This window comes from Oryctolagus cuniculus, chromosome 2 (assembly GCF_051225735.1).
Source record: "Oryctolagus cuniculus isolate XC-2025 breed Fujian yellow rabbit chromosome 2, ASM5122573v1, whole genome shotgun sequence".
NCBI lineage: Eukaryota > Metazoa > Chordata > Mammalia > Lagomorpha > Leporidae > Oryctolagus > Oryctolagus cuniculus.
The window spans coordinates 136533881-136561485 of NC_142868.1; the positions used below are offsets into that span (position 1 = coordinate 136533881).

A 27605-nucleotide genomic window follows, 5' to 3' on the forward strand; every position below is an offset into this window, starting at 1 on the left:
CATGGTCCACCCTCCTTATACACAGACGAGCAGGGAGCTTTTCCTAAGGACAGGAAACCACCTTAATATGGTTCTGCAAGACGCCCTCCCCCTCCCCAGGCTCTAGGGGACAGGATGAGGCTGGAGAGCCCTGGGGAGAAGGAACGACCTGACACTGGCCACTGCTGGCCGGTGGAGGGAGAAGCAAGGTGAGAGAGGACTCCTGGCTTCCTGGTTGGTGAGCAGGGCAGAAATTTACATCCAGCCTTCAAGGAAATGAAGACATCCGAGCTCCAAAGCAACGAAGGTCCGTTCTTGCTCTTGGATGCATCCCCGGCACTGGGATGTTCAATAGATAAATGTGTTCAAAGGATAAATGCTTAGTGACTAACTGCACGAACAAAGGGATAAAAATAATCACATTCAAAGATGGAAAATGGGCGGGGAAGCAAAGTATTAGCGATTACTAAATGTTACAGGGAAGGAAGCTGCTTATCTCCACCAATGATGGACTGAGAATGTCTACAATGGCCCAGGTCCTCGTGATGCTTTTAGCTAACTCACAAATTAATCAATCAATACAAGGATGAAAGCATGACCAGTATTCACAACAGCCTCTGCCCCCTCAGACGGGAGCCAAAACAGCGCCCTCAGAGTCCAATCTCTGAGAGCTCACACTCTATTTTGGGAAGCAGGTCCTGAAATTACATCCGAGGCTGGAATGCCCAGGGCACAACTGCAAGGAACAGGGGGCCAGTGCCGGCCCATATGTTACAGGCTGCATGGTGGAGGCGGCACAGGGGCAGCTAGGCGCCTCCTGAGCAGCGCCACCGTCCCCTCTGCCATGACAAGGCCGGGTCCTAGGGCTTCCTGACCATGGGCATGCAAAACCCTTGGGGATTTGTCAGCAGCACCCATGCCCAGGCACCACTGGGCATGTAATTTCTCAAGAGAAGGGGACAAGTGGCAAGCCAGGGCCAGTTCTAAACCTTGGCAGGCAGTTCTGTGTGCAGCCAGGCTGGCATGCCACAGGCCTGGACGCTCTGTAAGTGTTGGGGCTGGTTCCACAGGCTTCCCTCCCTACGCTTTAGCTCAGTCCTGCCCTGCATTGGGAATGCCCCCCCCGGGGGGGGGGGGGCCGGGCAAAGGAATTCCACCCACATACCTTCCATCCCCGATGGATGAAAATCTCCATGCAGGAGACCCAGGAATCTGTTCTCAAACACCCTCTCCAGGTAAGGACCCCACCCTAGACTCGGTGAGGCTGCCAGACACATCCAGAAGGTGGCTGGAGGCAGGGCCAAAGACACAGACTTTACAGAGCTCCTGCATCTGCCCCATGCTGGGACATGCCAGAGAATAAGCAGACCAGGTGGCCGTTCCCAAGGAGGCCTGATGTCCTGGGTATGGGGCTGAGTACTAAGCACGCACTGGCTGGGGTGAGCACACCAGCAGACTTCACAAAATGCCATTCTACCTGGAGAGGAGACACCTGTGACAGGGCAGCCCTGGGGGCCTTCCTGGTGAAGGCAACATTGCAGCTGGACTTTGAAAGACGCATAGACTTGGAACAGCTGGAGCGGTTACATTCTACTACATTCCAATTTGCCCAGGGGCCCCTCAGTGCACACAAATAGGAAGGATGGATAAAGGGTAGGGCGTACAGAGGTGAGGAGAGCACAGCAGCCATCCACGCTCGGGCTATCAGGGCCAGCGCGGTAGCCAGGAGGGACCTCTGACCCAAGGGCAGTGCCACCATTGACCTGAACACATCATTGAACTTCCCTGGGTTTCCACATCCTTATTCCCAGAACAGGGATGTTAGCAGGCACAATGGGGCTGTTACAGAACCAGGGAAGGCGCAATGGGCTTCTGTGTGCCCCGGAGCTCAGTGTCCCCAGCGGGATTTCTCTCCCCACAATTTCTACATAGCCAAGGCTCCCACAGCACAAGGGCAACAGGGAGAACTGAGGACCTTGCCTTGAAGTTGCTCTGGCAGACTGAACACGCAGGTATGTCACCAGTACATGAAAATCACAAAACTGTCCAAAATGACATAAATCACACTATATGTAGGTCTCCCTCGGCCACACTGTGTGTGTCTCTGCCCTGTTGCTATTATGTGGAGGGTGCCGAGGGACATGATGGGGCTTATGGTCAGAGCTAAAGAACTGCTTGGGAGCCCCCCTTTCAAATCTCATGCAAACCCCTGTCTCTTTCCCTCCCCATCTGACCACACTTGTGAGCCACGCACACATTTCTAACTACACAAAGGCGCGGAGCAGGAGTCCTGGCAAAGAGGAAGCCCTCTCTCGTCTCCTCACTTCTGCTTCCCTGCCACACTGAGTGTCTGACTCATAACTATTGTTCTTCCTCTTCATTTTGACAGATCTTTCCTCTTCCCTTCCCCTTCTGAGACTCCCCCTCCCGTGGGAACCTCTGCCCTGGAGTGAGAGCTGGGGATGCCTGGTGAGAGGGTGGGGGGGCACTCTGCTTCCTCCCAACAGAGCAGACCTCTCTGGGGATGCCTGGTGGGGGTGGGACTCTGCTTCCCCCCAACACAGCAGACCCTCTCTGGTCTAGCACCACCCATAGGGGCTGAAGCTTCTTGACTCTGGAAAAAACATTCTGAATTTCTTGTCTTAAGGCCGTACCCATCCTATTCTGCTCCCAGTTCTTTCCCGAGAGACACCACAGATTCAACCTGGCCAGCATTCAACAAAGATGGGGGGCGGGGGCAGCGGCGAATGAATGAATGAAACAAAGACACAACAGCAAACCGCACCATCTGCTGCTCAGTTTTCGATGGGTCCCATACCCATCTGCCAACCCACCCCCATCCCCACTACCCGGTTAGGGCTGGGACTCATTCGTGTCCCTTCGGGGGCAGCTCTTGGAAGAGCGATGGCCCAGGACAAAGCGTGGCACTCGGGTTTCCAAAGCCCCACAGCCCGAAGGCATCTCCTGTGCTATTTCTTCCCCATCGCTGGCAGCACAAGTCAGGGCTGAGGTCTCTGTCCTCACTGGCAGAGGAATAACTGGCGCGGACTGGGGTCAGGGCGGGGGTCAGAGCCGCGGACCCGGGGCTCTCACCTCGGAAAGTCAGGCTGGCCACAGGGTCGCTGCGCCGGTCCTTCTTCACGCTGGGGAGGTTGCTGGCCCTCACCAGCAGGCAGCACAGCATGGCTCGGCGGTCCTGGGCGCCCAGAGGAGCGCCGGCAGCTCTGGAGTGCGAGCACCGGGCCCAGGCACCCACCTCCCAGGCTCCCGCGCCAAAAGGGAGCCGTCACCTTCACTGTGCTTCCACAGAGAAGTGGCCGATGCCTGGGGGAGGCCCCTGGGATGACACCGGACACCCGTGGGGCGGACCCTCCCTCTGGTCCCTACCCAGATCCGCCCTGCCTGAGGCGGGCGGGGAGGAGCAGAGGTTGGACCGGAGCCCTGCGGGTGCTGGTCCTGGGCTTCGCGGGTCCCCGCCTCCAGCCGGGAATGGAAGCGCAGCTGACGCGGGCCACCGTGTGTTCTCCTACCGCGGACGCGGAGCCGCCGAGCCTGCCCCACGCGGGACCCTCTAGTGACCCCAGCTCACGCTGCGGGCCGCCGTGCGCCCATAGCGAATGGGGAGTAGGGGGCAGAGGAGAGCGAGTCCCTGGCCACTTAGAGCTCTGAGGAGTGTGCGGGGGACAGGAACGCCCAGTTCGGACCAAGCCCCGCCTCTGAGCGGTACCTGCACTGGAGAGCCAGGCCCCTCAGCTCGCGCTGGCTGCCCAGATCAGAAACCAGAGTCAGGAAGACACCGAAGTCCCGGTGCCCGAGACCCCGCCTCTGCGCCTTCTCTAGGGCTGTCTAGGGTCTCTGGTCTCCAGAGGCAGAGGTCTGTGTTCATACTGCCTTCTTTGTAGCTCCGGGGGTCCAGCCGCTGCTTATTCCATCTCCTACACGGTCCCTCCAACCCAGGGATCCCTACACACCTGATTCCCATCCCCCTACTGTGGGGACAGCTGCTTGTGGCTGAGCCCATGTCTGGTCCTTTCCAGCTTAGGAACCCCTTGACCACCGGAGCCATGGATTGTCACTTCTGTAACTCCAACAGTCCAGCACCTGGCAACAGCCAGGGCACTGTCCCTCCCTTCCTCCCACTACCACCAGGCGTACTCAGCCTAAATTCAGTGCCCGGTTACTCTCACCATTCTGCACAAACCTCAACTCCCTTCCCCCTCTCTCCCTCTGGGGCTGAACCGGCTGCTCTGCCTCCTAGACACCCAGTCACCACCCTAGGTGCTACAGAAGGGTCATCCAGCCCACCTGACCAGGGTCACATGACAGTTCTGACGCCCAACCCGAGCAGCCCCTTACTAACTCTCCTGGTTAATGATTTCATACTGTTCCCCATCCCCAAACCTCCAGCACCCCCCACCCACCCGCCCTCCATTTATGTCCCATTTACAGAGCAGAGAGCATCCCAGGCTCCCGGGCTCCTGCTGATCCCCTTGCATCTGTGCTGCCCTCCTCTGCCTTCCCTCCTGTGCTCATGGAGGAATCATCGCGCTCCTAAAACCAACAGGACACTGGGGCATAAGGCTCACCCCCCCTTTCCTCTCCTTGACAAGGTCCCAGTAACCCACCCCCCTCCACACACACACACACAATGCCGTGTTTCCCTGTCTCCTGGATTATTCCATCTGCACACTACTGTCTGGCCATAAACAGCCTCTGCACCCCTCACCCCTCCAGCCACCACTCAGTTCTCTTCACAGCATTACTCTTTGAAAGCACTGTCCCTACTTTCTGTCTCCAATCTCTCCCTTCCATTCTCTCTTGAACCCACCTATGTCGCCAAGCCTGCAAATCCTATCAGTTCTCCTTCAAAATATGTTCAGGGGCCGGTGCTATGGCGTAGCTGGTAAAGCGGTGCTAGCATCAGTCTGGGCACTGGTTCTGGTTCTGGCTGCTCCACTTCCGATCCTGGGAAGACAGCAGGAGATGGCCCAGGTGCAGGTCCTTGGGCCCCTGCACCCATATGAGAGACCCGGAAGAAGCTCCTGGCTCCTGGCTTCAGTCTGGCTCAGCTCCGGCCATTGCAGCCATTTAGGGAGTGAACCAATGGATGGAAGATCTCTCTCTGTGTCTCTCCCTCTCTCTCTAATTCTGCCTTTACATAAATAAATATTTTCAAAAAATATCCAGAATCCCACCATTCCCCACTACCTCCATGGTAACCCTGGCTGAAGCCACCGTCAGCACTTGCCTGTGTGGTGGCCACAGACGCCCCAGCGGCTCCTGCTCCTACCCGTCAGTGTGACCCGCTGGCATCCTGTACTCTAGCCCCTTGAAAGGCTCCCACTTCACTAAACTCCAAGTCCCTGTGTGACCTCCTTGACCTTCTCTCCTGCCCCTCCCTGGGGGAGGTGGGAGTGGCGGGGGTGGGGAGATAACATCCTTCTTCAAGTATGTGAGCCTTCCAGCTGTCTCAGGCAGGTCAGGCCGGCACCCTCAGGGCCTTTGCTTGCTGCTTCCCCTGACTGTATGTTCATCAACCTTCCTTCAGCCCTCCTCTCAAAGGGGACTACCTCTGGGCACCCCATTTAAAGCCGCATCCCCTTCCCCCCGCCTTCTATGCCCAGGCTCCAGCAGGGATCACCTGTGTCTTTTTCCTCTTCCCTATGAGAATATCTCCTCCAAGAAGGCAGGGCACTGCCCCCTAGGGGAAAGTTCAGATATTATGAGGCTCCGTTTTCCTCTGTGCTGCAGTACTTCCTGGCTTTTTGCTTTCTCCCAGCCACATGCATCCTTCCCTACCCCTGTGCCAATCTGTCAGAGTCGGTACAGGAAATCTGTTGTGGGAATATCTAAGCTTTCCACAAGAACATAGCTTTTACAAACCCTCGGCTTGTGTCCAAGGAACCGGGGCTCCACACACCTGTTCTGCAAACCAGAAAAGCAATAGCCAGTGCCCTGAGCCCTGCACACATCCTCTCTCCCACCTTACCTTCCAACTTCCTGCCCAGAGCCTCTGTTCACTGTTCGGGACATCTCCCCAAAGAGAGCTGTTTCCTTGCACACTTCCTATGGGGGTGCCATGAACGGCGTTTCCTTCCGAGCAGACACCCATCAGGAATGAAGCCCTAACAGACAGCGTGGCTGAAACCTCACCTCCCCCCAACACACATATGTCCCCCTTTTCCGTAGACAGAGTTTTTCCAGACCACATGCCACCCAAATAGGAAGATTACATTTCCCAGCCCACCCTGCAGCTAGATGTGGCCATGAAAGAGCGCTGGCCAATGGGATCTGAGCAGATGTGGCTCTGTCATTGGGGGAAGGAAGGCACTGGCACCTGCTCTCTGGAGAGCCCAGGCCCTCAGCCTCCAGGATGAGACAAAACCCTGTGTATCAGAGGCTGTCACTAGTGTCCCCTGGGACACATCCAACCTACACACAGAGGTACTGCCTTTGACGATACAATGTCTTATAACAAAATTAGGCCTTAATTAAGCATTAGGTTTTCCATACCAATCTTGATTTACAGCTTCTCTTTAAAAATCAGAGAAACTGGGGCCGGCACTGTAACATAGAGGGTTAAGCCACCACCTGTGACGCCAGCATCCCATATGGGTGCCACTTTGAGTCCCGGCTGCTACACTTCTGATCCAGCTCTCTGCTAATGTGCCTAGGAAGCAGCAGAAGATTCCCCCAACTGCTTGGGCCCCTGCCATTCATGTGAGAGGCCAATATGGAGTTCCAGACTCCTAGCATTGGCCTGGTCCAGTCCCACCTGTTGCAGTCATTTGGGGAGTGAACCAGCAGATGGAAGAGCTCTCTCTGTCTCTCTCTCTCTTTTTTTTTTCTCTGAAACTCTGCCTTTCAAATAAATCTTTAAAAAAAAAAAATCAGAGAAACTGAGCCGGCACCGTGGCTCACTTGGTTAATCCTCTGCCTGCTGCACCGGCATCCCATATGGGCGCTGGGTTCTAGTCCCGGTTGCTATCTTCCAGTCCAGCTCTCTGCTGTGGCCTGGGAAGGCAGTGGAGGATGGCCCAAGTGCTTGGGGCCTGCACCTGCATGGAAGACCAGGAAGAAGCACCTGGCTCCTGGCTTCAGGTCGGCACAGCGGCCGTAGTGGCCATTTAGGGGGTGAACCAACAGAAGGAAGACCTTTCTCTCTGTCACTCTCTCTCACTGTCTGACTCTATCTATCAAATAAAAAAAAAAGTTAAAACAATCAGAGAAACTGGTACCTGGACCCCCCCAATTCTCCACCCAAAACTGACATCTGGGCCCTGAAGAAAGGGACTTGGGGAAGGGGGCTGCTCACTTGCCACCAGTGGCCTAATCTTGGGTCACCTGCCAGCCTCCCTCCACAGGCACGCGTCTGTGAGTTCTCCTGTCACCTATCTGCGGTCCATGTCCCTGATCATCAAGGCAGTTTCCTCAAAGCACGCCCCTCCTTGCTCTGGGAGTTTTCCTGGTGTTGTCCAGGGCTTTGTTTTTCCCCAGGGCCTGAACATGAGGTATCCAGGAAGCAAAAAGGCCCGGGAATTGGCACTGAGAGCAACACTGCACATGAGTTCATGCACACGAGTCCTGCAGGGCACATTTGTCAATGTCCAAAACCTTCCGGAAGCGTGGATGAGCCAACCCATCCTTCCCCCCCTCACCCCTTGCATTCATTTAAGAATCTGTGCCCCATGGATCTTGCCATCCAATCAGCCAGGCTTGACAGCACCTGTGTGTTCCCAGAGTGTAGAATGCAGGTGCAGTCCTGATACTGGCTGCAGCCTCTGTCACGTGACTGCCATGGAAGCACCCACCCACAGTGGGAACAAGCAGATGGTCCTGGGCTTGTGTCCCAGGCCACGTTTTCTTCTTGCCAGGTGACCTGAGGCCTGGGGACCTCTCAGAGTCCTTCACAGAGGTGTTGAGAGGACTAAACCAAACAGCAGTGCCTCCAGCACAGCACGTGGCCCAAGGTAGCCCTTCACACGCCCCTTGCTGACATCCCACGCTAATGAACACATGTGGAAAGAATGCAGATTGTAGAGAAATGAGTGTGGCCTGGGGAGAGGGGTGGGAGCACAGTCAGTCATCAGGCAGGCAAATCAATACCCTCAGCTAAGAAGGGCAGCTCTAGGAAGGACATCCAGAGGAGATAGGACCAGAGTCCCTGGGGGCATACGGGATGGTCACCGGCCACCTTGTGCCTAGCCTGGCAGGACAGTGGCTGAACAAACAGCTGATTACAGAATTTACCATGCCAAAAAGATATAAAAAGTCTTCTTAGATGTGCATGACCAAGTATCTGCCACACCCACCACAGGCTGCCCGCCTCCATCGCTCTGGCCTCAGCTCATCCCAAGCAGAGGAGCCAGGACTTGAACAGGCATTCATATGGGATGTAGGCATCCCAAGTAGCAGCATGATCTACTTCTTACTAATGCACCTGGGAGACAGCAGATGATGGCTCAAGTGCTTGGGCCCCTGCCACCCATATGGGTAACCAGATGGAATCCCTGGCTTCTGGCTTGGCCTGGCTCTGCCCTAGCTGTTTGCAGAGTTTCTGGCTCCTACCTTTGGCCTGGCCCAGACCTGGCTGTTGCAGCCATTTGTGGAGTGAACTAGCAGGTGGAAAATTCTCTCTCTCTCTCTCCTTCTCTCTCTTTCAGCCTTTCAAATAAAGAAATAATAATAATAATAATAATAAAGACATGGGTTCAAACCCCGTTCCCTGGTAAATCAGATCTTTTTAAAATATTTATTTATTTAGTATTGAAAGGCAGAGTGACAGAGAGAGCCAGATCTTCAACCTTCCATTCACTGGTTCACTCCTCAAATGGCCACAACAGCCAAGGCTTACCCAGGCTGTGGCCAGGAGACAGCAATTCCATCACGTCTCCCAGTGTGGGTGGCAGGAACTCAAGTACCTGAGCCATCATCTGCTGCTGCCCAGGCACATTAGCAGAAAGCTGGATTAGCCAGGACTTGAACCTGGGATGCTAGTTCCAGAAGGGTAGGGGAGAGGGCCTTACCTGCTATGTCAGTCCTGGTCCCCATAAAACAGAGGTAGGTACCAGAGTGGCTGAAGACAAGGTGGGAGCAGGAGGACTCTGCAACCAGACTGCTTGAATCCCAACTCCACCAAAATCTTAGGCAAGTCACTTACCCTCTTTGTGCCTCAGTCTCCTCCTCTGTAAAAGGGGGTGGTGATAGTTGCTAACATATCTGCTTCTAGGAAGATTAATTGAGGCCTACGTGTGTAAAGTGCCTGATATCAATTACAACTGGGCCAGCGTGTAGCTCATCTTAAATGTTCTCTGAAAAAGGTGGGGTACATAACAAGCACTGTGTCTGTTAAATAGCTCTCTTTATAACACTGTGGCAGGGTTTTAAAGAGACAGCATCTCAAAATGGCACATTATTTGTGCTGAACGAGCTGCCGTTCCCTAACTGTGAGATAAATACACATTTGACAAATAGGAATCTTCCATCATTTGGTCATCTGCCTCACCGTGCGCTGCCTGAGGCCTGTCGCTCCCCTACTTTAATCCAGCCCCCTGCAGGGTACCCCCCCCATACACACACACACACCTCCCTGTTCCCACTCAGGCCTTGCCCTGGGTGTGCTGAGTGTGGGCAGCGCGGGGTACGCGTCCCAGAGCACTTTCCTCTTCAGGAGCCCAGGATGCTGATAATAACAGAGAGCACAGACGATGGGGGAGGGGTGTGCTGTGGCCAGTGTGTGACTGTGGCCAGGCCCTGGCCTCCTCTGGGCCCACAGCCTCATCTGTCAAGAGGGGATAATATTAATGTTCTTGCCCTTCGGCCTGGCAGAGCTGCTGTGAGCACGAGGTTAATCTACACCTGCACAGAGGAACTGCAGGTGTCCTTATGGGGTATATAATCAGATAGCCAAAGGAGGGGCTTCAGGGGAAAAACCAGAGGCCTGGAAGTCAGCTCCAGGCCAGACAGGGAGGGGGAGTCTTCCCAGAAGGGTGTTTTGCCCTGAGCCCAGAGCCTTCCGTGTAACCGTTCACCAGCTGGGCCTGGACTGGGAGAAGGGGAGTGAGTAGGGCTGAAAGCCGCGGGGAGGCCAAATTTGGACATGGCCTAGGAGCCTGGCAAATGCAGGGGGTGGAATGTGGCCAGTGGCTGGGGGAGGGGGGACTGCATTCCCCTTGACTGCCTGGTAGTGACAGTGAAGACTGAGAGTGGGGGTTCCAGCCGGCCTCCTCCCCCGGCTCAGAGGCTCTTGATCGGAGCAAACAATATATTTTCTTTCTCTGCAGCCAGGCCTGAGAGCCAGGAAGGGGGAGCCCGGCCAGAGAAGCCTGGCAGTGGGCAAAGGGCAGGCCTGGGGCCCGACACCTGGCAGGTGCAGACCAAGGGAGAGGCTGGGGACAGAGGAGGGGGAGCCTGCCCCACAGACAGGCCCTGGGGGCCAAAATAAAGACAGAGTAGAAGCCACACCAGGACCACTTCCTGTTGGGGAAAGCTCTTCTGGGTTAGAAAGTGCTTGCCATTCATTATTCATTATTTCCTTTCTGCACTGCTGCTCTGAGTCTGCCGGGGTGGAAGTAGGTACTCCACTGCCTGAGGCAGAAGGCAAGTGTGGCCCAGGCATCCGGGAGGGGGTGTGATGGGGAAGGTGGAGGAAAATGTGGCTCCAGGCAGGCAGACAGCAGAGACAAGCCCCCCTCCCCCAGAACAGGAGCTGCGGCCCACCTTGGGGGGGGGTGTGCATTTGTACCACTGCAGGGGGCACCACTCACAAAGCCAACTCAGTGCTCAGGGGAGAGACTGAGAAGGCAGCTGGAGGCAGAGGCACTGCTGCAAGGGGGCTGCTTAATGCACAAGTGCCTGTGCTCCCCGCCCCCACCAAGGGGCATTTACAGTGCAAATGGTGAACGCTGCCCCCTGCAGTTGTGCTACAAGGAACCCAGGGCCCTCAGCCAGGCCCTGCCTGCCCTGCCCAGAGCTGAGGATGCAGAAAGGAAACACGAGAGACCCTCACTGACCCCTGTGTCCTCCCTGCTGGAAACACCTTGAGAGAGCTCATTTCCGGAGGCCCCATGGAAACTGGTGGAGAACAGGCCAAGGCAGCACGTGAGGACAAACACACAGCTGCAGCATCGCCATCACCCGCATCACAGCTCCCGCTTCACCTGCACCAAAGCCCTGCTCTCGCTTCCAGTCAGTGCGCTAAGGCCCCAAACCTCACACCCCTAGTGGGTGCGGTGGGCGTGCACCAGGACATCGGCTCTAGGGAGCATGCGAGGGAGCCCACGGTGCTCCAAACTGTGCTCGCGCCTGTGAACAAGTGGATCCCGGAGCTCAGGAAAGGGAAAGGAACTTTTCCATGCTGGATGGCCAGGAGCCAACCAATGCTGTGCTTTCTCGAGGCCTGGGGGTGCGGATGGGGAAGATAGGTAGATCAGGAGTCCGCTCTGTCAGATAACAGGGGCTGAGTGCACAGAGCTCAAACAACGTGCTGTCCTTCTCCCCCGTGATGACTTCAAACCCAAAGACCCAGCTGCTGGAGACCCCAGCTCTGGCTTGGCCCTCACTGAGGAAAAGTGCAGGCCTAACCCTGAAAAGATCTTCCTGCTCAGGGAGACCCCATCTGATGATGGAAACCAGAAACCACGTGCGTGCACCAGTCTGGTGGGGTGAGAGAGAGGACAAAGCCCCTGAGGTTTGTTGCTGGTGACCGCTGTGTCCCAGCTGCTAACCTCCCCAGGGCCGTGCCCAGGGCAAACTCAGGATTGTTGGAGGGGTGGGCGAGCCTCCGCCCCCAGTGGCCTGCCAGCCCAGCCTCTGAGGGCGAGCAAAGGCCAGGGAGAGCCGCCAGGCGCTGGCAGGAGGGGAGAGCGGGTTATAAATAGGATGGGACCAGGCCTTTGGGGAGAGGAGCCCTGCAGTTCGGCGCTTTGCTGCCCAGCGCGGAAAAGACCTCTTCTCAGAGAAAGGGAGAGGTGAGAGCAGAGATGCGGATCCTGCCTTCCTGGCCTCCCTCGGGCCGACGCGGGCTCAGCTTCCAGCCCTAGAAGCGCCATTCTGCGCTCGCTCTCGCTCGCTCGCTCTGTCTCGCTCTCCGGCGCGCGCTCTCTCGCTCTCTACCTCAGTTTCCCTCTGAGTCGCTCCAACCGAGGACGCGTATCTTTGCAACACTCAGGCTCGGTCGAAGCGGAGCTGGGGAGCCTTGTCTCCCACCTCGGGGCGCTCTCAGGGGTGGAGAGCCCGGGTGTTCCCTCCCTGACCCTTCCGCGAGCCCCTCCTACCTGCGAACACCGCGGAGCAGTAGGCATCGCTGATGTCGGAGTCCGGGGTGTGGACGTTCTCCGCGTAGAGGAAGAAGACCCTCAGCATGTCTGGCGCGAGCAGAGCTCCGTGCGCCCAGGGCGCCTGGAGGGCTGGGGAAGGTCGCAGACGGCAGAGGGGCAGCTAGTGGGTCCTCTCCCGGGGAGGGCAGGCTCGGCTTTCGGCTCCGAGCTTCTTCTCTTAAAAGCGAACAGACCCCACCCCCGGGCTGCTCCACTGGGCAAGGCTCGGACCCTGCCTCGGCTGCGCTGCCCGGGCTGTGCTCACCTGGCCGCTCAGCGGGCCTTCCGAGAACAGGGGCTTCTGCTCTGCTTCCGCGCCCGCCGCCCTAGCGGGGCTCCATTGAGCTGTAATTCAATGCTCCGGCCGCGGGCTCTCCAGATGACAAGGCATTTTGCACCTGGCCATGGAACAGCGGGCTGGGCGGTGGCCGCGAGGGCCGGGGGCTGGACCAGGGTTTCAGGCACCCAGCCTAGCACAGAGCTCGCTCAGCCCCTCCCCTGCCTTTCCACCCCCAGCGGAGCGCCACGCCAAGCCGGTCGGTCGTCTCCTCCTCCTCCTCCGGCTGCGGGGATTCCAGCACTCTCCAGAAACCTGGGACGAGAGATTCTCCCGGAAGGGCTGCTCAGCGGCCTCTTTCCCTGTGAGAAACCCGGAGCTAAGAATTCCATGGACCGGCAGTACCGACTCCGCACACAACGTTGCCGGTCTTTTCAGGTTGTAAAAGCAACACACACTAATTTCAACACAAGAAGCATAAAGAAAGAAAAATCTCTGGTTCTAAAAATAAATAAATAACAGTACTAACATATGGGCATTTACCAATTCAGATTTTCCCTGTCAATATGAATATGCATGTAAATGACCGTATTTATAATACACCTGAGATCGGAGTGTATATTCAATCTGTTATTTTGCAACATAACGTTTTCCTGCATTGTTAAAAACTCTTCATAGAATTCTTCTCAATGATTGCTACCTAACTGCCTACCATAGGAATGGACCAGATTTACCAAAGCACGACTATCATAGTGAGAAATATTTTAAAGAGTTAAAACTGGGTTGGTTATAAGTGTGTCTTGAGCCCATCCCCACCCACACCCCACCAGTTGCCTCAGGCTCTAACCTTAGAATTAGAAAGTTGCAAGACACCACTGTTTTTAGGTTCCCGTACCTATGGCTAAACTGCATTCCCAGAGCTACGCAGGTCCACACTCCCAGCAGCCCATGACTCACCTTCTAAAGAGGGACAGTTGCCTGGGTGTGCAGCTGTTAGCAAAACTTACCGGCTGCAGCCCATGGGGGCAGCAGACACACCCAGGGCAGCAAGGGTCAGCTGCTGAAGGGGCTGGTTTTGTCCTGTCCTGAGGTGGGAGGAGGGAGCCACACTTCCCTAAAAGTCTGTAATTTCAAAATCAGCATCACAAACACTTCTTGTGGTCACGTTTGATCCTTATGCAGCAATTGTGGCCTCTCTTCCTTTTCGTGGGGGAGGGATGGAGCTGAAATCCAGTCATTACAGGTGCTGATCAAGTCCTACAAAAACCCAGGCACTGTCTGTCCAGATTCCGGTGAGAGGGACACAATGGTGAGCCAGAAGGGAAGTGCCGGTTAGGGGCTGAATTCTGTGCCTCTGAAATTCACTCACTGAAGCCCTGGAATGTGACTATGGAGACAGCTGTGAGAAAGTGGCGATGAAGTTAAAATGAGGCCAATAGTGGCCCCAGGGAGGGCTGCTTGAGGGAAGATCTGAAGGCCATTTAGTAGTTTTTGCACAAGACTGAGGTGTAGATGAGGCAGAGCGTTCCAGAGAGGAGGAAGGGAGTGGGGCAAGGCCGTGGGGGAGAAGGGAGAGAAGAGAACACCTTGTCTGGAGTGGAGATAAGGGGGGAGGCCAGTCTGGAGAGGCTGCCCCAAATCCAGGGAAGCTGCAGGATCTGATCGGCTTCTCACAAGCTCCCTCTGGCTGCTCTTTGGAGAATGGGGTCCAAGCAGCCAGTGTAACAAGACGCAGCAGAGGGTTGCGCCAGGAGATGATGGTGAGGAGGAACAAGGCTGTGGAAATGGAGAGCATGAAATAAGGCAACACTGAGAGGAAGGAGGACACCCTGCAGTGCAGGTGAAGTAATCAAGTCTCTTACTGCAGAACCCGGCCCTCATGTGTTGCTGAAGAAAGCCCCTTTGGCTCCGGTGAAGTGACTCGCTGACTGGTAGATCCAGTGGCTCAGTTAACCACATTTACAGGTGCTTTGTATGTGGCAGGCATTTGCCAGATGCAGGTTTTAGAGACGGGAGCAAAATAGGGAGCTGAAATATAATTGCAGGGGCTGGCATTGTGGCGTAGCGGGTAAAGCCACTGCCTGCAGTGCCAGCATCCCATGTGGTGCTGGTTTGAGTCCCGGGTGCTCCATTTCCAATCCAGCTCTCTGCTGATGGCCTGGGAAAGCAGTGGAAGATGGCCCAAGTCCTTGGGCCCCTGCACCTGCATGGGAGACTGGAAGAAGCTCCTGGCTCCTGGCTTCTGATCAGTGCAGCTCCTGCCATTGTGGCCATCTGGGGAGTGAACCAGTGGATGGAAGACCCCTCCCACACCCTGCACCTCTCCATTCTCTCTGTATAACTCTAACTTTCAAATAAATAAATATTTTTACAAAAATATATAATTTCACTGGGACATGGAATAAGAGTCCCTGCTGGTACAGGGAAACCCAAATTATCATCTATTTTTAAAGAAGTTACAGTCTGGCTCTATCCAAATGCAGAGTAACATGAACCTGTGGCATGGCAGAGCAAAAATAGGATCTAAGGAAGCACCCAGCTGCTGGTAGAGATGCCGTGACTGCAGTTATTTGAAAAGAACTGGGCTTTTTTGTTATTTCCTTTGTTGGAGAGAAGGGGTCTTCACGTTCCTTCTGCACAGCCCAGTCTCAGCACATACACACCCACATTTTATTCTTCAACAGAGTGAGTAGGACATGTTTAGGGTACCGGCTCCATTTAAAAGAACCATAGTCACTGAACCCACACAAGCTGAACTAATCAGATTGTGTCCCCAAGAACTGGAATTGGGATGGCAAGAGACTGGCCTGTGTGTGTGGTTGAAGCTGAGATGAGTAGAATGAGAGGCCCAGGGACAGGCATCCGGCCAAGGGGTTAAGACACCGTCAAGCTACCTGGGTCCCACATTGGAGTCCTGAGTTTGATCTCCCCACTCCAGCTCCTGACTCTAGCTTCCTGCCAGTGGAGACCTTGGGAGGCAGCAGGTGATGGCTTAGGTGGCTGGGTCCTTCCCACCCACGTGGATGACCTGGACTGAATTTCCAGCTCCTGGCTTTAGCTTGACCCAGTCTTGATTGTTGTGGCTTTGGGCGAGGGGGAACCAGCAAAGGGGAGCTCCTATGTATGTCTCTGTCTCTTTACCTCTTGAAAAAAATTTTTTAAAAAAAGGAGGCTCATGCCTACAGTGAGAGGAACAGAGCTAGAGATCAGAATAAGGTGGGATGGGGGAACAGGAGGCAGAGACCCTCCTGGGGGCAGTTGTAGCTGGGTCCCACTGCTCAGACGCCTCCGTGCCCAAGGCTGCCGAGATAGCCCTTACGGTGGAATTTTGCCATCTGTGGCTCTCAGTTTTGAAGCTGCCCTACCTAAAACAGGCTCTCCCCACTCACTGGGTGCTCCAGGGAGATGAAAACGCTGCCTCTCTTCTGGAAACTCCAGAGCCAGGGCCTCCCTCTCCCTGTCACCGCACAGGGTGGCCTAAGGCTCAGCCATGCCATGCTGTGTCCCAGCACTGAGGTCATTCCTGCAGGAGCTCCAGGAAGCCGGATGTGGCAGCTGCAGTGACGGCAGGTCAGCACCCTTGTCCTGCTCTCGGTTGGAGGATCACAGCTGTGGCACCTGCTGCCTCAGTCCTGTCCATCTGCCAAGCCATGGCCTCCAACTTGCCTCTGTTCTGGGAACTCCCACAGCTCTCCCAGGATGCCCATGCTTGGCTGCTCAGTGCAGCCAGCAATGCTGGCTGACATACCCTGTGTCTTGGTGGTGAGTCCCTCCATGTTTGACCCAGGGTAACTTGAAGCACAGTTTCGCTTCTTGCTACAAAAGAACCCTGGCTATGGTAGCCAAGGCATATAAAGCACCCCCAGTGTCTTGTATTTCTACCTTCTCTTCTCCTCTGGAATTAAGATAGGAGAGTGGAGAACATGAGAAATTAGAGCATTGATGTATTCCAGAACACTGCTCAGAGGACAAGGTGAGGCCTAGGGGTATGTGTGTGTGTGTGTGTGTGTGTGTATGTGTGTGTGTATTATCATCAAGGGCTTTTTTGTGGGGCATCACGAGTAAATCACCATCCTGAGTAGGACAAGGTTGGGTATCATCTCTAATCAAAAGAACTATTTTCTCTGAGGCCACCCAAGCTGAACTAATCAGATTGTTCTCTTCCAAGAACTGGAGCTGGGACTGAGAGAGGCTGGCCTGTGTGTGTGGCTGGAGCTGAGATGAACACAATGGGAGGCTTAGGGCTTCCTGTACTGCTGCAGAGGTGATGCATCAATCACACTCTGTGGCTCTCCCAGGCCGAGCACTGTGAAGCTAGGCAAGACGGTGATCCTTCCCGCGCATCGTAAAGTCACGACCAACGCCTCTCCACCAAAAGACAGGCTAACAAGAACAACACAAATGTATTTGGTCACAGTTTTACATGACATGGGAGCCTTCAGCTTGAAGACCCATGGAGCTATCCGTTCATGCCTAGGTCTGATGAAGCGTGGATGGTCCTGTACACACGGGACTGCACATGACCCGATGTTAATAAACTGGGTGGGGAAACTCAGCAAGGCCCGTCTGTGCAGATTCTTCTCAGCCTGCTTGGCCAGCCTTCCTGCCTCCTGCCTCTTCTGAAATGGGGGTCTTATGATTGACTGTGGGATATAGAAGATCCTTAAGATCCACTAAGACAGAAAGAAAAAGGGGAGTTAGGGGAATACATTTTAAAAGATTTATTTATTAGTTGAAAGGCAGAGTGAGAGAGAGAGAGAGAAAGAAAGAGAGAGACCTTCCATCTGCTGATTTACTCCCCAAATGGCTGCAATGGCCAGGCCAAAGCCAGGAACCTGGAACTCCAAATGGGTCTCCCATGTGGGTGGCAGGCATCCAATTACTTGGGCCATCATCCACTGCTCTCTCAGGCATGTTAGCAGGGAGCTGAATCAGAAGCAGAGCAGCCTGGACTCAAACAATTACTCTGATACGGGATGCCAGTGTTATAGGCAACAGTTTAACCCACTGCACCCACCGCCAGCCCCTAGAGTAACATTTTTAGGTCTTATGGATGTCTTTGGGGAAATAGGATCCTGGTTTCTAGGGGGCCAGGAATTCTCATTTCTATGATTGCTCTGGGGAAGAATAAGGGGTAAGGGACAGGGGTAGGAGAAGGTGAGAAGGCTGCTAAGTCCCCTGCCTGCCCGCTGCAGTGAAACGAATTCTACCCTGTAGCCAGCCTGGCTAAGCAGCAGAAGTCACACATATTTACACTTTTTAAAAAATTGTTCAATATTTCTTTCTGCACAGAAAGAATGTGTGGAGTTTATGGGGGTGGGAGGCTACTTTTTTTTTTTTTTTGACAGGCAGAGTTAGACAGTGAGAGAGAGAGAGAGACAGAGAGAAAGGTCTTCCTTTTTCCGTTGGCTCACCCCTCAAGTGGCCACTACGGCCAGTGCATTGCACCCAGCCACTGCGCCAATCCGAAGCCAGGAGCCAGGTGCTTCTTCCTGGTCTCCCATTCGGGTGCAGGGCCCAAGGACCTGGGCCATCCTCCACTGCACTCCTGGGCCACAGCAGTGAGCTGGACTGGAAGAGGAGCAACTGGGACAAAATCTGGCACCCCAACCGGGACTAGAACCCGGGGTGCTGGCGCTGCAGGCAGAGGATTAGCTTAGTGAGCCATGGCGCCAGTCTTTTTTTTTTTTTTTAAGATTTTTTTATTTGTTTCACTTGAGTCAGTTACACAGAGAAAGGAGAGGCAGAGAGAGGGAGAGGTCTTCCATCCGCTGGCTCACTCTCCAGATGGCTGCAATGGCCGGAGCTGCGTCGATCCAAAGCCAGGAGCCAGGAGCTTCTTCCGGGTCTCTCACACGGGTACAGGAGCCCAAGGACTTGGGCCATCTTCCGCTGCTTTCCCAGGCCATAGCAGAGAGCTGGATCGAAAGTGGAGCAGCCAGGTCTAGAACCAGCGCCCATATGGGATGCCAGAGCTTCAGGCCAGGGAGTTAACCCGCTGCACCACAGTGCTGGCCCCACATATTTACACTGAAGTTTATCAATTCTTTCCCTTGTGACTTCTACCTTTATTGTTTCAATAAGTAAACTCTGCTCAACTTGAGGTTATATAAGGATTTATGTGTATTTGCCCAGATGCAGCTATATTTACCAGTTGGATCTGTTCAATTCTTAAAATTCTCCCTGGAGTTACAGTTTGGTTTCTCCTCTGGGAAAGAATTAACAAGCAGAGCCCTTCCCAACTTGAGCAGTTCAGGGAAAAATTATTTGAAACCTCGAGGTCAGCGCAGTTTTGCTACAGGTCTTCTGGGATCACATGCCGTGATGGAGACAGTGAATCTGGTCGGTCAGGGGAAGTGGCAATGGAGGGCTAGAGCCCAGGGACCTCACAGCCACTGCCAGATCTGCTTTCCTTGAGTCTTAGTTTCCTCATCTGTAAGGTGGGTATAATCATATTTTGTGGTGAAGGTAATGGGAATAAAAGGTGTGGAAAGCATACTTTAGGTCTTCCAAAATTTGAGGTGTCTCTCTTTTTAACCTAGATGGGGATTTTTATTATTTTTTATCTTAGTAGGTAAGAAGTTACCTGAAACACTGAGGTTGGTCAAAAAGATTTCCTTTATCCTCTATATCCTATCAAATGCAAACATGTCCTGTGTGTTTCTGCCCTTTTCTTCCAAGGGGGTGGGTTTAATTTGCCTCCTCTCTGGGGGCTGACCACAGAGGATGCCTACGTGCCACAGCCAAGCATGGCAGGCAGTAACAACGCCTGGGCAAAGCTACATTCACTTCCTAATCCCAGAACCTGTAAATGTTGCTTTACCTGCAAAAGATGTAATCAAATTAAGGCTAGGGAGTCAATCTTGAGTTACCCCAGTGGGCCCTAAAACACATGTGCCTTTTTATAGGAAAGGTAAGAGGAGACCAGCCAAGTGCACACAGAGAAGGTGATGTGAAGATGGAGGCAGAGTGGAGTAAGACGGCCGCAAGCCAAGGAATACATGGGGTGGGTGCTTGGTGCAGCAGCTTGGGTCACTGCTTGGATGCTTATGTCCCTCTGTCAAAGGCCTAGCTGCGCTTCCAGTCCAGCTTCCTGCCAATGCACATCCTCAGAGGCAGTGGATGATGGCTTGGGAGCTTGGATCCCAGCCACTCACATGGGGGACCTGGATGGAGTCCTAGCTCCCGGTTTCAGCTTGGCCCAGCCCTGGCTGTTGCAGTCATTTGGGGAGTGAACCAGAGGATGGAAGGACTTTCTCTGTCTCTCTGCCTTTGAAGTAATAACAATAATAATAATACACAGTCCGAGCAGCCAGATGAGGCAAGGAATCCAGTCTCCTGCAAGTCCTGATGACACTTCAACCTTGGACTTTTGGTCCCCAGAATTCAGAGAGTTAAGTGTGCTGCTTTAAGCCTCCATGGTTTGCGCAGCCACAGGAAGCACTGAGCCTTTGACAACCAGGCTATTGTTGGAAAGGGCTGGGGCTCAGAAGCCTCCACTCCTGGCTGCTTCAGAGCGGAGGTGGGGGTGGGGAGGAGGCCGGCTCTCCCATCTCGCGGAGAAACTAAGGGACACTTTTGATACTATTTTCTACTAGAAAGACAAAAAGAAGAAGAGGAAGTGTGAAAACGCTGTCTCCCGAGGCCACGCGGCTGCCCCTGGCGGAGGGTTTCCATTTCCCACGAAATGGGCTCTGCTGAGAATCTGCCGACAGAAACACGAGGAGGCACTCAGGACACAGAACTGACTTTCTCCGGTGTGTTCAGGCATGGCTGCGACGGTGCAAGGGAGCGCAGCGCAGGGCCGGGGGAGGCGCAGGCCTCTGGTCTGAAACGCCAGGAACGCCCAGGCCCGCGGCCCGCCCGAGGGGCAAGTCCGCCCGGCCTTCCTTCCGAAGGCGTTCCGGAGGGTGAGGCGGCTCCAGGCAGGACGGAGGGCAAACAGCACGCGCTGGGACGGGCAGGCTCCGCGTCAGTTTGGGGTCAAGGAGGCAGAGAGAGCTGGCGAGCGTGACTGCTCCGTGTCTCCGTGAGGGCATTTCAGGAAAGGGTTGGTGCGGAGATCCGGAGGCTCAGGAAAGAGCTGCCCTCCCCGGCGTGGGCCGCAGCAGCCAATCTGTCGAGGCCGGGACGCTCAAGTCTCAGTTCCCTCGCACTTAGGAGCCGAGCTGCTGGTTCCAGGCCCCTCTGTGGCTCCTCCTCAGGCCTTCAGACTCCGCGGGCTTGCCCGGGTCTCCGGTTCGCACATGCGCAGTGTGGAGCCTCTTGGCCTCCGTTACCGCATGAACCCACCCTGTACTCTGATTCACCGGGAGATTGTACCAGCGGGCAGCACACTGGTGACTCTGTCATTGTCTCTCCCTGAAGGCCAGGACTTTGGAAAGGAAAGAAGAATGAGCATTTGATTTACCAGTGCCTCGCAAAGTGTGGTGGGGAAGAAGGCCTCCCTCATCAGGCTCCTCCTACGAACAATGGACACAGCTGGGGCCCTTCCACTCCCAGACCATGGGAACCGACATTTCTGAGAATGGCCTAGGAATCTGGCTCGCAGAATGTCTCATTTGTTCTCATGCAGAAAACAAAGCGGGCACCACTGACGTGGGTGGTGTCAAAGAATGGGCTTTGGCTACTTGGACCATAACCGAAACACCAGATCAATGTGCTCTTTGCGCATGAGGACAGAGCAGACGGCTACAGGTGACTTTTAGTGGTGGGGGTGGGGGGCAAAAAGCTGAGGTAGATAAGATTCAGCCAAAAACTGTAAAACCAGTAGGACAAGAAAAGAACAATGATAGCAGTGTAAAAGGATGAAGCTGAAGCCACACTGCCTGGATTCAAAATTTAGATCTACTCACCGTATTGCCTTGGGCAAGTTATCTTCCTAAGCATCAGTTTCCTTGTCTGTAAAACTGAGAATATAAGAATACCTGTCCCATAGGATAACATTATAGCGCACAGTGAGCATCTGATAAATATTAGCTGTTATTATTGAGACTTGTATTTCATGGGATTAAAACTTTAGATGAGTCTAGAAATAATGTTTATGAAGATGACTCTAGTGCTTGGGCCTCTGCCACCCACATAGGAGGCCCAGATAAAAAGCCTGGCTTCAGCCTGGTCCAGCCTTGGCCCTTGTGGCCATTTTGGGAATGAACCAACAGATGGAAGATCTTTCTCTCCTTCCTTCCCTCTTATTTATTTACAAACAAATAAATCTTAAAAAAAAAAGCTGGAAGTATTTTTTTTACCAATAGAGGTATTTATAGAAACCAACAGGAGTGAGACCTACACCTTGTTCAGAGTCAGTCTTGCAGATCAAGACAGTGTATCCTTGCACAGAAACTCTCACACTCGCAGAAGGCACTAGGTGAGTGTGAGAGAAGGGAAACTGGAGACCAGAATGAACAGACATGATTCTAGTCCAAGGGCAAGCCAGGCAGGTGACAGAGACTGCTACTCTGTGGGCATTTGGGCAAGTCACAGTGGCTCAAAGTATCTGGTCATGTCTTATCTTAGGGACAACTCTATCTCTACAAGATGAACCGATGAGAGAAGGGACCTGCTGCATGCAACCTAATGGAGACCAACAAGAGGTGTTGTGCTGCAGCAGGTTAAGCTGTCCCTTGGGATGCTTGCATCCCATATTGGGGTGCCTGTTCTGAGTCCTGGCTACTCTGCTTCTGATCCAGTGCCCAGCTAATGCACCTGGGAAGCTGTAAATGATGGCTCAAGTACTTGAGTCCCTGCCACCCACATGGGACACCCAGATGGAGTTCCTAGCTCCTGGCTTCAGCCTGGTTCAGCCCTGACCACTGTGGCCATTTGGGGAGTGACCCAGCAGATGAATCTGCTGTGCTATTCACTATTCCCTTCCTAATATTTGTGGCTTATGTCTGTCTTACCTTGGTCAACTTTTTTTTGAAGAACCAGATTTCTGTTACATAAATTTTTATGTTGTTCACCTGTTTTCAAATTCACTCGTGTTTGCTCTTTTATCGTTTCCTTCATTCTTCCTGCTTTGAGTTTCGTTTGCTAAATTTTTTCCAGTTTCTTGTGTTAGGAACTTACTGATTCGATATTTTTTCGTTTGTGATTTTAGCATAATGCTATAAATCTCCCTCTCAGCACTTCATTAACTGTATCCCAAGATACTGATTTTTGTTTAAAAAATCTTTGAAACTTTATGATCCATGGATTCTAAGTGTGCTGTCTGCTTTATTTCCACACATTTGGTGATTTTATTAAATTTCTAATGTGATTCCATTATGCCCACAGGGCATATTCTGTATTATTTGAGTTATTCTGAGTTTGTTAAAGAGTTTCTTTTATAGTCCAGCATATGGTTTATTTTGGTGTATATTCCATGGACACTTGAAGAGAACATGTATTTTGTTATTGGGTAGTGTTCTATAAATGAGTTAAATATGTTGACTGATGATCAAGTTCAGTCTTTCCATACCCTTACTAATTTTCTCTACAAGTTTTATCAATTGTTGAGAGTGGGTACTGAAGTTCCCAACTATAATTGGATTTGTCTATTCCTCTTCTTAGCTGTTTTTACTTCACTGATTTCAAACTTGGTTTGAAATCGCTGTATTGTTCTTATTGCTGTATCTTTTTGATGGATCTTTGTCTCTCATCGTCTCTAGTTATACCCTTTACTCTGAAGTCCAATTTATCTGTTATTAATATAACTAGTCATTTTTGTTTGCCCAGAATCCAGTTTTGAGGGTCAGTTTCCTACAGCCAGCTTCCCATTAACAATTATTTGATCAGTCTGGGTCCAACTAGAAATACAAGGGTACTTCCAAAAGTTCATGAAAATTTTGAATTAAAAGACAAGTTATTTTGGTACTTTATCATATGCATTTTTCTTGAACTTCAGAAGACCCCTCATAGATGGATACTGACATTCCGTTAAACTGAGTAAAAGCCAATAATAAAGAAATGACTTACAAAAGTGTGGACAGGCTATTAAGGAAGCACAAAGGCCTGTAGGGTGCCCTAAAACTAACCATAGTAGTTACTTGTTATTGGAAGCAGGAGAGTCCTATAAATAATGCTATATTAAGAGGTACAGTGATTTCTGGTTGAATGACACAGCCAGAAAGAGGTGATCTTGAAGGGAGAGAGCTGAGAGAAAAAAATACAATAGTGCTTCCTCTGTCCAATCCCCTGCCATTGTTCCTCACTGGTTGAAAGCCACCAAAAAAAGTAGGAGCCTATGTGTCAGCCTCCTGGAGCAGAACACAGGGTAAAGAAGGGTGGTGAGAGATCGGTGGGACAAGTGGAAAAACACTCAAAGTTCCTGATCAGCAGTGTTGAGCTAGTAACTTTTCTCTTGGATTACAGGTTTTTAAGATCTGAATTCTAGGGGGAAGATAAGAATTAGAACTACCTAAAAATAAAACTGGCCATAGCATGAGAAGTCAGGACTTAGAAAAACTCCATCTACCAGCAGCCAATGATAGGAATGCCATGGAGAATCTTCAAGTGTCTGAAGTTCCTAGCCTGAAATGAGATTCTGCTGAGTAGTTAACAAAGCAGCCTAAACATTCTGGAAACCCTAAGTCATATGGAGGTTCTAACCACTGGCACTGGGAGTCCAGTGGGGGTGCAGAGGGAGATTGCTGTTCTCTATGGGTCAGGACAGAGGCACACCGAGTGTGGATGTCAGGGGCAAGGTTGGGAAATAAACAAGAACAGGAGCCTACTGGACATCACTCATACAAACAAGAAAAGCAACAATATTACATAAGACAAAGGATGAGATTAAACAGGGTTCTTTTACATCACTGAAGTAGAGGACATTTAAATGTGATTGTTAAATGTGGGACACTTTGATCTCAAAAGGCTCTGAAAAAATTCTGACAATTGGATAAAGGTCGAACTCTCTTACTCAAAGAGGAACCCAGAAAAAAATGACTTGTAACATTTATAAGGTAACATTAGCTCTAAGGACTTAAGTCCAGAGATAGGGTAGATTGCATGCTGTTTGATGCAGTAGCTCAAGGATGTAATCCTGGGACCAAGTGTTTACTATTTCTCTGCTTCACTGGCTTCAGCACAGGTTTCTTCCAAAGCCTGGAGACCCCTGTGGTTATAGGCTGGCAGCCAGAAGCGCTCAGGGTTTGCCAAGTTAGAGGCACAATTTCTACTGCACTTTTCCAAAGGAGCTCCCTTCTTTGTCAGCAGGACTGGGCAAACTTCCCCTTAGGTTTCATTGGCTCAAACTGGAAATTCACCAGGGCAAAGTGCATTGGATTCCTCTGACTAGCTCAAACTAGGGCAGTCGCCTTGTCAGTGACTCCCAGGCACACAAGGAGAGAGGTGAATACTTGAAAGCAAGTCACAGCACCCGCATGTAGAGGCCTGCTGGGGCACCTGTCTGCATTTTCCAACCTCTTCTCCACAACCTTAACACGAGACTTAACACAGGCCCTGAAGCTGCATTAGATGCCTATTTAATTAGCATGCTTGGCAGTAAGAGATCAGAAGACACAGATGTTTAGGAACTAAGCTATTCCACTCGATAAGGCCTGGGGTGAACATAAGAAAGGGGACGTGATTTCGCCTTCCTTCTAGCAGTTCTCAAGTTGCAAGTGACCTTTTAGCACATGCAGCCTTCCCTACTGTGACTTGAAGTTTAAGGTCAAAGAATGCATTTCTTAAGTGAGGACTGAAACACAAGTCAATTACTCAATCTGGAGTTTATATGAGAAAAAGGATAGTGACGACTCAACACTGTTCTGTTTAGTTTCCTTATGGTTTAAGTGTTTGTCAAATTTCTCATCTGAAACAGAGCTTTAAACATTTACTTAGGAAAACTCTAACTGGGTTTGTTTTTTTTTTTTTTTTACTTTATTAAAATACTGAGTTTATTTCACATGTATATTTGTCTCCCCACCATTTCCACATCTGACCACTGCTACTACTGTGTCCTATCATAACATTCCATACATACTTAAAACCAAGCAAAACCTTTTTTTAAAAACTAAACAGGCATTTTGGACAACACATTCTTGGCAATGGAACCTGGACAACATTTATCAAACACGGTAAGGAAAGTCCTCACTCTGCATTATAAAAAGGACAGCTAGATATCAACTGTTACAGAAATGAAATAAGACGCAAAATTTTAACAAACTGTTTAAACTATTTTCTTAAAGAGACTTCCTCCACTGCCATAGATCTTGAATAGCCTCCTGGCCAGTCATCCGGAAGCAATTCTTCACATAATTGATGAATTTGGCTTCCACTTTGGGAAGAGAACCACCTTTTTCTATACTTGCTTGCATTTTTGCTTTAATGTCTTCTACGGAAGTAGGTCCTTTTGGTGTTTTAGGAGTTTTTTCCTGTTTTTTGAAGGATTCTTGACCTTTTGATCTTGGTGTTGATGGTTTTGAGTCTTTCCCATTCTGGTTTGATATCTGTGCATTTTTGGCTAGGGTATCTCATATAGATTTCTTCACTGGAGCTTTTTCTTCAGTTTCCTCATCATCAAAATCATCATCATCGTCGTCATCTTCATCTTCTTCAGCAGCAAGCTTTACTTTTTTCTGTGGCACCTTGCTGCCACCTCCAGGGGCAGATCGTTTTCCAGATATTCTTAATAGCTTCACATCCTCTTCCTCTTCGTCTTCTGACTCTGCATCTTCCTCCACAGCTACTAAGTGCTGTCCGCTACTATGCACAGGCCCTGAACCACACTTCCACCTTAAGACCGCAGGTGGTGTTATTTCAGAGCCCCCAAGGGAAACCGTTGGCTGTACAGACATTTTCAACGTTGCCAGTGTGACTGTAATCGGGCTAACTGGGTTTTAATAAGAGCTCACAGCAATGTGTGGGGCCACTTCAATAACTGCAGGATAAATGTACATCAGTGTGGAAGTTAAAACCTTATCTTTACAACTTCCCTGAGGCCTTTTGGCCAACTCTGCTCCCTGGTTGGGAAAGCACCCACAGGGAAAGGAAGTGGCAGCAGGCCTCTTGGGAGTTGGGAAGGCTGAACACGAGGAAGTTTCTAGCCAGTCACTGCAATCCCTGTAAATGGCTATGTGAAACCAGGAGCCATTTCTCTGGCCTGTGACACTTTAGTAGCCTTAGCTCGGGGGCCTACAAAAAGCAGGGACATGTTGGCTTCACCCAAGCTCAACAAGCAGTGGTGCCTTAGTTATACTTCCACCCAACCCTCTGGTGAGCCTTCATAAAAGGAGCCAGCAAGCTCCTGCCCACCCATGAGTTTTTTCTGCTATGTCAGGAAAAGTTTAGAAGGCTCTGGTTGTTCCGCAGGGCTGAAGGAAATGCTCCAATATGGGGCAGGACTGCCCAACTCCCACTGCCAGGGATGTAATAAAATGCAGGACAACAGGTACAGCCCACTCCAAGGTGGCACACAGCGAGTGCAGTATAGAACCTAAAAACAAAACTGACATTTTCTTTGTTACTGCCACATGCCATAGTAATCCCTATTTTAAAAGATGGGGCTTATCAAGTAAAGAGGCTGCCTGCAATGCCCACATCCCATATGGGCGCTGGTTTGAGTCCTGGCTGCTCCACTTCTGATCCAGCTCCCTGCTAATGTGCCTGGGAAAGCAGCAGGAAGATGGTTTAAATGCTTGGGCCCCTGCACCCATGTGGGAGAGCTGGATGAAGCTCCAGGCTCCTGGCTTCAGTCCGGCCCCGCCCAGTCATTGCAGCCAATTAAACAGTGAATCAGTGGATTGAGGAACTCTCTCTCAGTCTCTCCGTCTAACTATGTCTTTCAAGTGAATAAAATAAATCTTTTAAAAAAAGTTAATTTAAAGGGCAGAGGGTCACACACACACACACACACAGATAGAGAACCTTCCATTCACTGGTTCACTCCACAAATGCTCACCAACAACTGGGACTGGATCACGCTGAAGCCAAGAACCCAGAATTCAATCCAAGTCTCCTACGTGGGTGGCAGGGACCCAAGTACTCAAGCCATTACCTACTGCCTCCCAGGGTGTACATTTACAGGATGCTAGGATCAGGAACCAAACTGG

The 27605-nt window shown here is 51.8% G+C and overlaps 1 protein-coding gene, 1 long non-coding RNA gene and 1 pseudogene across 31 annotated transcripts in view; 1 reads left to right on the plus strand and 2 right to left on the minus strand.

Annotated features, from left to right (window-relative positions):
• The window catches only part of DYSF (dysferlin), a 189747-nt gene extending 176957 nt beyond the window's left edge, over positions 1 to 12790 (minus strand). For 12 of the 27 annotated variants that reach the window (XM_002709783.6, XM_002709780.6, XM_002709778.6 and 9 more), the window contains exon 1: positions 12255 to 12790. In XM_002709783.6, coding sequence (XP_002709829.2) covers positions 12255 to 12342 — 88 coding nt within the window. In that variant the 5' untranslated portion in view covers positions 12343 to 12790. Of the gene's footprint in view, positions 1 to 3072; positions 3330 to 12254 lie in introns of those variants that run through there. The other 15 variants (XM_051842782.3, XM_051842780.3, XM_089327568.1 and 12 more) reach the window with 4 other exon arrangements.
• Positions 11813 to 22550, plus strand: LOC149128065 (uncharacterized). 3 transcript variants are annotated; one of them, XR_016230296.1, is made up of 4 exons: positions 11813 to 11948; positions 12813 to 13011; positions 19482 to 19579; positions 20172 to 22550. It is a non-coding gene; the product is annotated as an uncharacterized LOC149128065 (long non-coding RNA). The 3 variants fall into 3 exon arrangements; XR_016230297.1 differs by lacking the exon at positions 19482 to 19579; XR_016230295.1 differs by lacking the exons at positions 19482 to 19579; positions 20172 to 22550 and adding an exon at positions 14717 to 14950.
• Positions 22551 to 25411: 2861 nt separating this feature from the next.
• On the minus strand, positions 25412 to 26393 carry LOC103347658 (nucleophosmin pseudogene; annotated as a pseudogene). Its single transcript, XR_016229847.1, has one exon. The product of XR_016229847.1 is annotated as a nucleophosmin pseudogene (transcript).
• Positions 26394 to 27605: the final 1212 nt, after the last annotated feature.